The sequence below is a fragment of the Thunnus albacares genome, chromosome 21 (assembly GCF_914725855.1).
Source record: "Thunnus albacares chromosome 21, fThuAlb1.1, whole genome shotgun sequence".
Lineage (NCBI taxonomy): Eukaryota > Metazoa > Chordata > Actinopteri > Scombriformes > Scombridae > Thunnus > Thunnus albacares.
In genome coordinates, this window is record NC_058126.1 from 17738006 (window position 1) to 17752576 (window position 14571).

The window sequence follows — 14571 nt, forward strand, 5'->3', positions numbered from 1 at the left end:
GACCTGCGAACAGCAAGTATATCATACACACTGCCATATCTACAAGCATGTCTGTAAGGAGTGTAGGCAAATGTAGAAAGAGATTTAGTGGAGAAAATTTTGAGTCAACTATTGCAACTATTGATTGTGGAGGAAATTTTAGAAACAAAATAAGTGTAATAAATGTATCCTGGTGAGACTGCTGTAGAGGCATCATAACAGGGGGGAATGACATACAGCTTAAATGTGAGTGCCAATACTATTTGTGAAGATATAGCAGTCTGCCAGCCCCTCTGATCTTTTAAGTTGATTATCAATTTCAAATGACATTGCCTATGTAGAGGAGGGGTATTCTGCTCGCAAATGCTATTGAGTAGTTAGTGTAAACCATTCATATTCAGTAATGTCACAGCCCTCTCCTGTGCAAAGCAGCTCTAGTTAAGCAGCTGGGGGGTCAAAGGTTTATCCTTTTGGTACCCAATGTGCCCCTATATCCAGCTGCATTACACATGTCTCTAAAGAGAAAAAGGAGAATGGACTGTATAGTGCATTTCTTTAAACATGATGTGAATATGTTTAGATGAAAACCCCCACAGCATTAAGTATACATACCATTGTGCTTATTTTTTTCCAACATGCTTCCTTGTATCAATGTTGCATTAGTATGATGTGGATCAGTAAAGCTCCATGGATCTGACTAAATCAGGTACACTTCAGTGATTCGGTAATGCAGGAGCACTGAGACATTTTCTGAAGAGGAAAACTACACTCTAGCAGTCACTGCGGCATTTTCCCCCCAAAGGGCTGCTATGTCAACCCAGTCTCACATCAAAATGTGTAACAGCTACGTACTAGTTTCACAATATCGGCTCTAAGATTGTGAGATGCCTACATTTTTTGGCCTATTCTTTTCTGTTGGCCTGTGTCCAGGTCATGTGACTGTCAAGTTTCTGTCTGCTAAAACAAACAAAAGGGTTGCCATTACTTTTATTCTCAGTGGAAAATGCATTTTAAGATAGTTTCGGCATTAAAATGTGCTTTGATAACTCTTCTAGCAAGAAATGTGTATTTTTTTTTTATTCTTCATTCAGTGAATGTGTATGATGTTTAGTTTGTTAGTTATTATGAAAGAAATTATTAGAATGCAATGTTTTCTATCGCATTGAACCGTTGTCTTTGCATTGTGTAGTTATCTGAGCTGTTATGTTATTTGTATTATTTTATAGAACTGTCTGATGATGTTCTTTCAATAAAAAACAGATTTTCGAGTACCCCAGGGATGACGTATTTCTTCTTCTTTGGATTTTGGACAGACCACGTAAGTCCAGTGGGCGGACCAGAGGACCTGCTGCCAGGAAGGGTAATTGCATTTTCCAATGAGAATAAAAGGAATGTCAGCCATTTTGTTTGTTTTCACAGACAGAAAATACGTTTTGCTCTGTGGACCAACGTAGCTATTACACATTTTGATATGAGACTGGGTTGGCTATATAAAGCTGATTAGACTTTTTTTTTAAATTTTCAAAACATTTTTGGCTACATCTCTGTGATGTTTCCCATTTGGGTAACCTTTGTACATTTGCTCTCCCAAATGGATGGAGGAACTGCAGGTTCAAATCTGGTCCAATGCATGGACGTGACTAAACACTGCATGCTTCAGTAATTCAGTAATTTGAGAACACAGAGGTTCTCTATAGAAAAAAGAAAAAAACACACATACACACAAATGAATGCCATTTGCAAGGGGGAAAAAAACTCAAATTGCCATCAGCATTTGTCCTTCACTCTTTAAGGGTAAATGGAATACTTCATGGTATTAAATTAAGGAGAACTTCAGAGCCAATGTAGATAGGCACAATGATAAATCTATAGTGTATTGCATTTGCTGATGAGCTAACTCTAAATGAAACAGTGTTTTGTTACACAAAGGAATAAGTCCTAGGCTAAACACAAATCACCAAACGCAATCAGTGTGAACTTTTCAGAGGGACTCGGAACTCAGAATGCCACTTCCTCTTGCAAGCAAGGATTACATGCATGTTTGTGTGTGAGGTTGTTTATTTTATACTTCAATTAGGTATAAAACAAACCCAGAGATATATATTGATTTTATCGTGCAAACTTACCCAACAGCACACATGACCATTAGTAACCATGGCTATTGACTGTGACCTTTTTTTTGTAAAACGTACACTCTGACCCTTTCTATGTCTTCTTGCTTTCTTACCCTCCCTTTCGCAGTCCAACATGTTATCTCAGTAGCTTCCAATGGAAAACATGTTAATTGCTAACGGCTTAACTGTCTTACACACATCTCTCTCCTGTGTTACACCAAACCAACCCATCCATCCTGACTTACATCCCCCTATTCTCCACTCCTTCTCTCGCCTCTCTATGTACCTCGTTTCCTTCCCTCTTCCCCATTCCAGATGCTAACCTGAAACCAGCCAGCATCATCGCCCAGCCTGTCCACTTGCAGCGTTACAGCTACCTTCCAACGCTCCCCATTGAGTAATTGCCTTGATTTTAATGACTTTTTCAATTATGTCTAGTTGGCTACAGCTCTCGCCCGTAATCTCCATCATTTCAGTCCATTAAACTCTTGCATTCCCTTGGCACCAATCAATCTTTGGTTTCTTTTTAACACTTAAAAGCAGCAGAGCGCCTTTTCCTCTGAATAACACTGACAACCTTCTGACCCGCCTCGTTGCAAGCTGTTCAAGGGTTGCTATGAGGAGCCCAAAGAGGAAAGAGCAAGAGAAAGAGAGGGAAAGCCAAAATGTGCCATTCTAATTAAAGTGAAACACATGACAGGTTGGTACATGTAAAACACACACGTACACATGGGCAGCTGTGGCTCAGGAGGTAGAGCAGGTCATCCGCTAATCAGAAGATCGGCGGTTCGATCCCCAGCTCTTCTGGTCCACATGTTGAAGTGTCGAAGGGCAAGATACTGAACCTGAAGGCTGTGCCATCTGTGTGTGTGTATGTGTGAATGAGCATTAGAACTCCTGAGCCGGTTGGCACCTTGCGTGTGTGTGTGAATGGGTGAATGTTGGCATGTAGTATGAAGCGCTTTGAGTGGTCAGAACACTAGAAAGGCGCTATACAAATGCAGCCCATTTACCATTTACATGAGAAAGTTCCTACCTGCTCTTTGACAGAGGCCAGGATGGAGGAGGTCGTCTCTGTCTCAGATCTGTCTCCATTGGAGGCTGGCATCACAGGGGGAACCATGGCCCCCTTCTCCTGCTCTGCAGGCTGGTCTGGCACCGGCATTGCTAATATTAACACAAACACAAAGAAGAAACATGGCTTTTAAATGCTTGTAGTACAACTATAGTGTTTAAGTAACACTATAACACTATAAAAATGGGTGTATTAGCAGTCAATGTCAAGCCAGTTTTTAAGCAGCTAAAGAAATCTACTTTGTTTGTAGAGAGGTCTATGTCGACCTCTGCTACTACCTTGAAAGCAGGATTATCCAATCAAGTTGATCTGGAGAAATGAAGTAGCTGTATTGCAGCAGAGATGATGTACTAATTGTACTCAAGCTATTAACAAAACCACCACTCTGATGCACAGTTGCAGTCACTTGAATCATACTGCAATTTTCTTAAGAGCTGATTTTCAAATTAAGAAACTACAAATACAAATACATTTGTCCACAATTCAGATACGAATCCCAGCATCCATCAAAACATATGATATGACCTGACTCTTTCCAGTGATCTTGGAATTACTTCAAATTAAATCCAAGTGGTCTGATATTACATGACTATATTACATTTGTTCTACACAGTGCCAGATACAATACAGTGTGCTATTATTAAGTAAAGTAAGTATTAAGTAAAACATACATGAATTATCTAATAAAGTGTTAAAGGTCCAGTGTGTAGAATTTAGTGGCACCTGGTGGAACGGGATTGGCAGATATGGAATATAATATTCATGAGTATGTTTTAATTAGTGTATAATTACCTGAAAATAAGAATCATTGTGATTTTGTCACCTTAGAATGAGCCCTTTCTACATAGGGAGCGAGTCCTCTTCCACAGAGTCCACTATGTTGCACTGCCACGTTTCTACAGTAGCCCAGAGCGGACAAACCAAACACTGGCTCTGGAGAGGGCCTTTGGTGTTTTTTGTGAGTTTCATGGCCACAGTAGGTTCTCAGTTGGTTGCAATCTGTAACTAAATCTTACACTCTGGTCCTTTAAATACGAAATTAAAGTCTGATAGTATGAGGGCACCATGCCCAGCTGCTTCCAACTGAGATGATCACCTCTCCGCCCACCAGATACCTGCTGCATTATAGATGTATGACAGAGTATGAGAACAAGGCAGGGGACTGTCACAGTTTCAAATACAAAAGTCATTTTTTGCATTATGCTAAAATGCCAGGATCTCATACAAACTTAAATTTGACTGAAAAGGAAGCGAGTAGAAAATGACAGATAGTTAGAAGAACTCCATTAAACATGTCAGTCCGTCATGTGCCCAACAAACCTAAATCTACAATACTGCAGATAAGCTTGTGGCATGCGAATGAGTATTAAAGCGTGGACTCCATTTACAAACAGCAATTAGTCTGCAACACACAAAGTCACACTCTCACCTGTGCCAATGCCATTATGTCACTTCACAAATCGCGGTCCTTGTAGACTCGTTAAAAAGTGATGCCCCACTTATCACAATTTTAATTACTTTATTGAGGATACAGGAAAGTGATGCATTTCTAACTGACAGTTCCTTTCAAAGCAAAGTCAGTTATTTGAAAAAAAAGAGAAAACTCATAACATGTGGGTGTTCGACCTTCATCAAACATCACCTCTCCAACTGTAGCAAATTAACATCAGTGCTGCATGGATAGATCTGTTTATTCTCTTTGCTGCATTTTATTATTAGGCCAAGATACACAAGTGAATATGGTGCTCTACAGGCAGCAACATTTGAGATGCCATAAACAGATACCTTACAATGGTGTCATGAAATCTTTACTCCTTTTATCTTAGCAATACAGATAGACGACCATGAAGTTCCATGAATTGACTTTTCCTTTGTGTGTGACTTGACTGCCTGTAGCCTGGTGCTTGATTAGACACTAATTGAAAACACACAGATTGTCTTATAAATATACAGCAGGTCAGTGGTCACTGCAAATCCAGAAACCTCATTAAACTCATTAGCCCTTCCAGTCATTTGTCTTACTCCAAAACTGACACAAGCATGGAAAAGGACGGGTTAGACTGGTTTGACATGCACTGGTTAAAAATAACTGGCAGACTGAAGCGGCTGTTCTGTGGTAATTAACTTTTCTTTTAAAGATTACCACAGACACATACTACAAATTTTCTCTACACCATTTTACTATTTCTGTTACAGACTGTACATTCTGCACATGATGTGTCATGATGTTGTGTATGATTTAGAAACATTAGAAAAAATGTTTTACCCTACCTCTATAACATTGATTGTAATTGTTTTAAATCATCAATACAAGCCTTTTTATCCTTCCTGCTTGAGCTAGGCACGCACACTCACGCATACAGATAAAGAGTCAAGAAAATCAGGAAATTGGTCTGCGAGTTTTAGAGAGAACAGACCATAGGGACTGGATTTTGTCAATACAGCAGCCCCGACTTCAGTAAAAGACTAAATAATGAACTGACTGAGTGGGGGATTTGATCATTGAGTCTCTTACTTTACAATTTGCTGCTAGTCTCAGCCCTACACTTTTAACATCTGATGTGGAGATCCAAATCTGTGCGAGCTTTGATTAGAGCCATACATGCTGTATGCACACACTGGTGCATGTATGCGAGTCTAATCATGGATTTAATTAGTGTTTTACAGTTTTAAGTAGGTTTTCTGAGGGCAAATATTTATTTACAGAGCTACACTTAGAGAGCTAATCAGATAGATGTTGAGGCTAAGTGAGCCATTAGCGACAAGCAAGTCAGTCAGCTTACACAGACAGTAAACAAGTCAGTGAGGACCCAGACAGACTGCAAATCAAACATCCAGTCAGTCTATCAGCCAGTTAGCTAGCCAGCGGACAGACAGCAGGCAAGACAGGGTGGTGTCGGTAAATAAAAGATGTTAGCGAGACGGCCTGCAGATGGTTATTTTCACTCTCACTGACAAACGCCACTTCTGTGTCTGGCATCTCCCCTCCTGAGTGGAGATGAGTCACCAGAGTTTGGCTCCTGTGCAACCAGAACCCCAGCAAAGACCATATTATACCAGCTGGCTGACTGCCGCATTTCTCTTGAATGAGACAGTCAAATGTGCAAGTCAGTGGGCAGAGGAAGGACTCGCCTAACCTTCTTTGGAGTCCTTCAGTTGTTTACTACAGTAAACACCTCCGACAATGAACTGAAGCCCTGACCTGCCACAACAGAATGAACCTACATAAACATGTGCTCCATCAATAATTTAATCTGTGGCTTCTTGGCAATAGATTTGTGGAGTGGTGGATTGGTTTGGTTCCATAAACCATGTTTGCAGCAGTAAAACCTACTGTATTATAAAATAGGCACAATAGGCTTTTCACATGGCAGAAAAATCACAGGTGTGACTAATAACATTAATGATGGCTCTATTCCATTTAGCCTTGCCAGTAAGCCATGCCAGTGCGCTAGCATACACAATACCAGAGCCCCTGCACTGGCACATCTAAATGAAATATAGCTGTTATTAGTTACACCTGTTTAGTGTTTAGATAAGTCAAAATGTCTCTAACAACTGGCTGTGTGCTTTTTTTGGCATTTTTAGGAAAATGTGTGTTTAACTCTGAATGCAACTCTTGCCTTCCAAGCGGATGTTTTGCATTTACTGGCACTGGCTCATCAGATAACCTCTATTATTCACCGCTTTCTGCCACAATTTTCATTATATTCACTAAACTGACACAAGCAACAAATACAATTACATTTAGTAAACGAGACAGATTTTAAGTGATTTTGATAAGTGCAGTCCGGTAGCCAAAGACCAAAGTCCTCAATCCGAACCCAGCAGCAATGCAATTTTTGAGCCTCTGCATACAACAATACACATTATTGTGAACCATTTATTGTCTGAGAAAGCCAATGATCATGTATAGAGTAGACACAAACCCTTTGTGATTAGTGCCCAGACAGGTGCCGTGTTCAGAAAATTGTAAAGTTGGCTCACTGTGTATTGGCTGCTGTAGAGATAATCCCAGTACCAACACATTTGCCATCAAATGTCACAATACTCCACCACCCCAATATTCTTCCTGGGCTATTGTCGGCAGGCACAGTTGAGCTGCTATTGAATAGATGTGTTGCGTCCTGCAGCATACAATGTAACAGGAACCTCAGCTTAGAGAAAGCTTTTGTAGCTCTGGGGACGCATTTAATTGCAGAGCATTCTAGCTGGTTTGAGTTGTGTGCGGCTTCCCGTTAAACTGAGGAGGGATGATGGCCTGACATTTCATTTGGCTCAGACCTAGATAAGACATGAAAAGCTCAGACAAAGCCTCCTGTTTTTGACAGCATGGTAGAGGACCTAGCATTTAACAGAGTACCTTGGAGAACCAAAGTGTAAACACAAAAAAACTCACATCACAGTTTTGAAGTTTTACTGCTACTAATTTCTTTATAGTGTGCAAAGGAGACGACCGAACAAGCAGCCAAGGAAAAGCTGTATCTTATTCTCTACACCTTGCAGGCACAAGTCTGCTTTCCAGGCTCATAACAACTGAACCATCAAGATATTACAACATACACTATATACTCATCGTATTAGGATAACTGCTTTGTTTTGTCAACACGTCTGCTTGCTTCACTTATTCTGTTGCTAGGTTTCTTTTTGCTCTTTCCCCATAGCTCAATCCATAACCCACCAACTGTATCAATGCTTCTATTCCTGTGTGCTTATATCATTTTCAACCTTGTATTTTACAGTATTTTTCAAGAGAAATTTGAAAGCTTTGTTAGTTAAAGTACAGTATAAATACCTTGGTAGTTGCACCATTGGATTATTTTACTGCATCCTGTCGTAGATAAAGTGTTAAGTTTCCTATATTCATTTTAATATGCGCTAACTGAGCACCAGTGCATCAGTAAACATTCTGTTCTATTGGACTACAATAGATCATTAGGTTGACAATCAAAATATGTCATATGTCGCCATTGACATTAATAAGGATCCTAAAAAGATATGCTGCATATGCAGAATATTTGTTTGTAAATTGTAGTTTAATTTAATACATTTGATGTACAAATCAGCGTTCTGATTAATTAGTGGGAAGTAGTAATACTGCTTAAGGACTTTGGAATTGAACAAATTGAGTGCCAACTGGGGGAACAAGCAAGTTTAAAGACTTGACAGACTGTTGGACATCTCACCTCCCAGTTTCCAGGTGTCGAAAAAAGTACTTCTGCAACACACTCAAACAAGAACACATGAATGCAAGTACAAACACAGAGGTTATTCACACCCTGAGTCAGAGGATTTGGCAGGATTGGCCCCTCTGCCCCATTCTAACACCATGACCTGACAGGCCTCCACACCTGCACCCTTCCAGCTGAACATACCTTACGTGAACATTTGCCTGCACACACAAACGCACACAGACATACACATTCAGTGCATACACACACCTTCCTCTGAGGTTTAGTGAGGTCTCCTTTCCTTTTACCCCATGGCCCTTCAGCTGTCAGACTCCATGCCTTGTTGGCTCTACTGCATCACCCTGTTCTGCCCTCTGACCTTATCTTCTCTCTTTATCCTCTTTTCAACCTATTCTGTCTTCTAACTTTTACATTTAAATTCTGGTTGGATGATTGTCTCGCCAGCAGCTTGCAGCAAGCTGTGCCCCTTGGCTGCAATAAGCTATGCAAACATGTTAATCATTGATGTTGATAGACTTTCTTATGGGTAATGTCAGAGTGTTGGTTTAATTTTCTTATTTTGAGAGTCTAAAATAATTTACCTCTCAGTTTTTTACAGGCCACTTGCACTGAGATCTTGTGTTAAGAGCATGATGTCTGTGCATCAAAATTCAACACAAACTCGGATTTTTACTGTAGCAGTAGCTAGTATGAATGAATAATCATGAATGCACTATGGGACTGTATGAATTGTTTATATTTTGCCTCTGTCTTTTTGCCAAATCTCCTGTTCCATCCCCAGCCCAGTTTCCCAAGTATTGCGTGATCAGGAAGCCATTGTCCACAGCATATCTGAGTGGGTGGTTCCTCTGAGGAACACAATTGAAAGCGTGCCTCTCCCCTTCACATGAAAATGACATTGTTGAAATATTTACAGGGCTTTGAAATGCAGCCTAGGTTGGAAGACATCGTGTGATGGATGTACAAAAAGAAGGAGTTTCCTTGGGCATGTGAAATACTGTAGGGGGAATTTGAATCCTCCTGCAGATCTATGCTGAAACACAGTGGGCATTTTTCATGGAATTTTGACATGTCACAGTAGGAAGAAGCACAGGTGTAAATAATAAAAAAAGAACACTGGCTGAATTCCATTGACAGTAGCTGCTTTGATTGGAGGATTCTGGTATTGTGCATGTGGGCTTACTGTGACACTGTCATTACTTACTGGCACACCTGTATAGAACAGAGCCATTGTTAAGGTCATTAGTGACGCCTGTGACAAGCCAAAATGTCTGCTATGAAAAAGGCCAACAGTAAATCTTACCTTCTTCAGACCAAGAGGATATCTTAACTGGCAGCAAGGGATACACAGACTAGATAGCGCTGTGGATCAATGAAGAGTGTAAGAGTTAGTCTGTTGCTCAAGCCTGTCTTCATTTATTACCAATTGTTTTAGACTAGCTATTTGAAATAATCCAATAGTCTATCCAGCCAAAATTTGATATGGTTTTGAAATAATAATATGAAATAATATAAAAAGCATTCAGCAGATGTTCATTTTTCTGAGTCTGGCAGCATAAAAATCCTTACCTACTAAAAATAGCCATATTTAACAAAGAAACATAAAGCCCAATTAACACTTTCATGTTTACATTCACTCCTACTGTACATCTAACAAACAGACAATGCAGCTAACACTTAACATTCCTTCAACAGACTCACTCCAGCGCTAATTACACAAAAAGGTGGCAAGGACAAAGACTTATGAAAACTAAAATAACATAGTCCCTGCTTTTCAGAAATTCCCCCCAAATCTGGCAATAAATATATTTATAACAACTGAAACCTAAATCCTGTAATCAAAGAAACTTAGCACAGTTACAAAATCTAATGTCTGAGATAATGCTAGCTAAGTTTCTAAAAATATTTCTACCAGCAGTGATGAGCCAAGACTTAGCATGTTAGCTAAAACATTTAACTACAAACTTTCCACAAGTCACAACTACACAAAATATTACACAACACTTCCCTCGTCATTTCCATCCGTCTTAAAACAAGCTACAGTGTTGAAAATAATGTTGATAATTTTGCAATACCTGTGTGGATCAATGAAGACTTGAAGTTACTGTCTTTTTGATCTAGCCAATGCTAATTAGCATTAGCTCAGACTAGGAGCTCACTACCCAATTGATCCTCGGAAATGCAGGGCGCTATTACTTCATCTAGGCATTTTGGAAGTAGGCTGTATGAAGGCTGTTGTTTATCTACCATCTATGGGGTATTCTTACTGTTCAGAAAGGCAAAAACTAAAATAAAAGCAGCAGCTTTCACTATCCCACGGTATACAACTGGTAGCATTGTATATAACTGTGTCAATTTCCATATCAGTCCTTGCAAGGACCTTTTTATATTCAATTAAGGATTTGAGCTGTAGGCATTTGGCAAACTGTAACAGGGTGTGACATACAAATAAGTGAGGAAGAGAGTATCCACATGACCTTTAAATACACTTTGTGACTAAAGACTGCATTGATCTTTCAACCACACCACAGGCGCCATCAATATGGACAGAATGCACTCCATTATGTTTCCTATAGGTCTTAACAGATTATTAGGGTTGTGTAGTATAAAGAATTGACTTAAATGAACGCATCTTACAGTTAAAGTCAAGATTCATGGGGTATGGAAAAATTGGCATTATGTTATCCATAAGATCTGCAGGTTGACTTGAAATTTGATCATAAAAATCAGATAAGTTGAGAGGTAAATAATTGCACTTAATTGCAATCAGTTTAAACCCAAAACTTTCAGGGGAAATGATCATCTTGTTTTTAATGTATAGCATCATTAAACAAGGCTCCTGGTGAAAAATAATAGCCTGTCTCTTACAGTATTCTGAGAGACTGTTTTTTAATGAAATACCTACTCAGCACAGTTTTGTATTAAGTGTGACACACACGGTAAGCATCACACTGCTGTGGTATCATTTGTGCATTGGGCTTTAAGGCATAGTGCTATCATTAGACACACAACACCATTATTGGTATATATGTTGTTATGCATTATGTGGTTTTGATGTGTGTTGTTCTATCTTACAAGATATGTAGGCCTGTGACATCGCGCATGAAACTGTGATCTGTTGTTGCAGGAGGACCTGTCACCTTACAGTCTTTCACAATGGATTACTTCTGAGAGGCTGTCATCAAAATCTCATGTTTACCATTGATTTTCTTCTGCCGTCAATTCAACTCTGCCGTGCTGGATATATGAGGCATGTCATTTCAGCCAGTCAGTGTTTAGCAAGTAATATAGTGGTGGAAGAAAAAAGAAAAAATATCACCAAACAACAACCTGGATTTTCTCTCTTACACAGTGACTATAGTTCACTGTATCAGTGCTGTCTTTTGTGAAATTTAGCCACACTTGTGTGAGTGTGTGTAAAGAAGGTTGTTTCATTAAGTTGACACAGAAAAGCTGGGAAAAGCTTGTCTTGAATAAGCCTAACAAACCAAACCTGGATTAATCTGTTTCATAAAACCAACTCAGAGCTAATGAGATCAGACTAAGTCAAGTCTGGTTTATTTCATGATGACACAGTGAAGAAAAAAAACATGGTAAAGACAAAATTGTGATGTTCATGGCCAAAGAGCCACATATTCCATAATATAACATAATATAAAGAAAACTTTTGCATTATAGAGCAGCATTTAATTCAGACTTTGACACAAACAGAGATGAAAATATAATATCAGAGATGAACTCCTCCGTTAGCTCAGTTTGTTGCAGCGCTCTTGTGGTCATGACATCGTGGGATCAAGGCCTACTGTGCAGATACTCAAGACTAAAAAAGATAGTAGCTCAGATTTTAAGCTAATATCTTTTTGATATGATGTGACTGGTAATGTAAATTGAGTCATGTTCAAAGTGCAGCAGTAAAGAGGAACTTTCAAAGAGGTACACTGAAAACTCTGTTTCAGTCTGACAAATTGGTTGTAACACTTGTTAAACTTGAGGTGAAGCCAAGCCTGAAAAATAGCCTGACCAGCACTAGTGGAATAGTGCGATATGTTTCCATGGTAACTGAGGTCTGACTTACAGTACCAGTCAAAAGTTTGGACACACCTTTCCATTCCCTTAAATGAGAAAGTGTATATGTGAGGGGTCAATGGATATCAGTAAGATATTTTATATTTGTTAACGAGGACATTCCCTACTGTTAAATCAGAGACCCCCCAATTTATTTTCTTTTGTAATTTAGTGGAGTTTAACAGGTTAATTTGCAGAATTTAATTAATCTAATGGGTTAAATTTAAACTGCATAAAGTGTTTGTGAGTTTGTATTTCATTCAGTATTGTTTGTGGATGCGCTGTCTGGTTCCCACCACCAGGTTATGCTGTTGAATCGAAAAAAGTGAGTTGTGAAGGCGAAGAAGAAAACTGTTGTTGTTGTCATGGTAGCCAAGAGAAGAAGACAATCGTTTTTAGCAGCAGAGAAAATGTGCTGTCGGACTGTAAGAGTGAGCATAGACTGCTTTGTTTTCGTTGTTTAAAGCAAAAATAAAAACATTGCTAGTTGTACGGCAGTCCTGCATCTGCCTGAGTCCTTGGCTGCAACATATTCTGGCGGGCCAGCCAGGAGAAAAGTTCAACCGGAGAGCGCAGTCGCCATTACAGGCACCAGACGGAAGAAGAGGGCTTTTCAACAGAGACGAACTTGGAACGAAAAAGAACCGCCGACAAATGCAAGATGGATTTGGAGATACTTTTGGACCGAGCCACCACCATACTATGCCAGCTGAACTGGGACCGGATAGTGGAGGTCTGTAAATATCTAAAAATGCGTTGAAGAAGACGACGAGACTTGAAAATATGAGCAGACGAACACTCATTAAAATGGCGGGAAATAAATTGGATGATGTAGAACAAAACGCAGAGGCAGAGGAAGCGATTTAGATGACTCGAGAACTGTTAACCTTGATGGGCGGCAAAACGGGGTAGTGCAACAAGGGGGAAGAGCGGGAATGTCATGACCGGGCAGAGATGGAAGGAAAATATCTGGAGCTGCAACAGCCTTAGAAGAGGAAATAAAAATGCTTGGTGTCAAATTGAACATATCTGATGACGCCACAGTAAACCCGATCCAGAACCTGCCGCCAGCCAAGGTGCCAGAAGTGACCATCCGCAGAGAGTTTCGCATCTGTGGCCAAATTGGTGAAGGAGGTCAGCATGACAAGTTGTCATACACCAGCCTCATGCACCAGGTGGAGAGCGGGCTCCGCAAGGATCATGGTGAGTCAGAAGTCATAGAGGCTGTGATAAGGGCCATCAGCCCAGGCCTAAAGTTGCGTGACATGCTTGAAATAAAGACTGGTTTGACCCTGCCTCAGCTAAAAACAATATTAAAGGGACATTACAAAGAAGATGACATATCAGACCTGTGCCAAAAACTGATCAGTGTCTCTCAAGAACCAAAAGAGTCAGCACAAGATTTCTTGTTCAGAGCTATCAAACTAGAAGACAGACTGCTCTTTGCATCCAAGGAGAGAGAGTCAGGGGAACACTACAATGCAGATCTAGTCAAAAGGAAGTTTCTGGGGTCAGTGGGTACAGGACTGCTCAATGACAATATCAAATTCCAGATCAAGCCCTTTCTTGATAATCTGGACGTGACAGATTAAACCCTGATTGAAAAAATAAATGAAGCAGCTAACCTTGAGACTGAGAGACTGAACAAGTTAAAGAAGAACAGTACCGAGACACCCAGAGTGGCTTAGCTGCAGACAACCAGCAACGCCTGGGATGGTTCACAGGGTTCCTCCTCAGCCCAGAGTATACAGACAGTGAGGAACACCAAAGAGCCCTCTAAGGAAAAGGCAAAAACAGCTCCTCCTCCACCTGAGCCTGAGGTGTACACCCTGGTAAGAGAACTTCAGACAGAGGTAGCTGAAATGAAACAGATGGTACTCGCCTCCATGAGTACTGTCAAATCACAGAACTCCAGGTAAGTGGCAGAGAGCAAGGACATGGGAAGGAGGGGCTGCAGGGCGTGTCAGGACAAAGGAGAAGGAGGAAGTTGCATTCACTGCTTCAAGTGTGGTCAGCTGGGCCACATTTCCAGAGGATGCAGAGCTCCATGCCAGGTGCAGGGAAACTGCGGAGGGTTGCTGCTGAGGGACCGGCAGTGACCCAGCCACAACTGTCAGAGTCCCGCCGCTGCCACTACTGTCTGCAG

The 14571-nt window shown here is 40.4% G+C and overlaps 1 protein-coding gene across 4 annotated transcripts in view; it reads right to left on the bottom strand.

The window, feature by feature from the left end:
- Positions 1-14571, bottom strand: part of ctnnd2a (catenin (cadherin-associated protein), delta 2a) — a 279280-nt gene that overhangs the window by 232116 nt on the left and 32593 nt on the right. For 2 of the 4 annotated variants that reach the window (XM_044339804.1, XM_044339800.1), the window contains exon 2: positions 3130-3260. In XM_044339804.1, the coding sequence (XP_044195739.1) occupies positions 3130-3258 (129 nt within the window). In that variant the 5' untranslated portion in view covers positions 3259-3260. Of the gene's footprint in view, positions 1-3129; positions 3261-9663; positions 9723-10435; positions 10711-14571 lie in introns of those variants that run through there. The other 2 variants (XM_044339798.1, XM_044339799.1) reach the window with 2 other exon arrangements.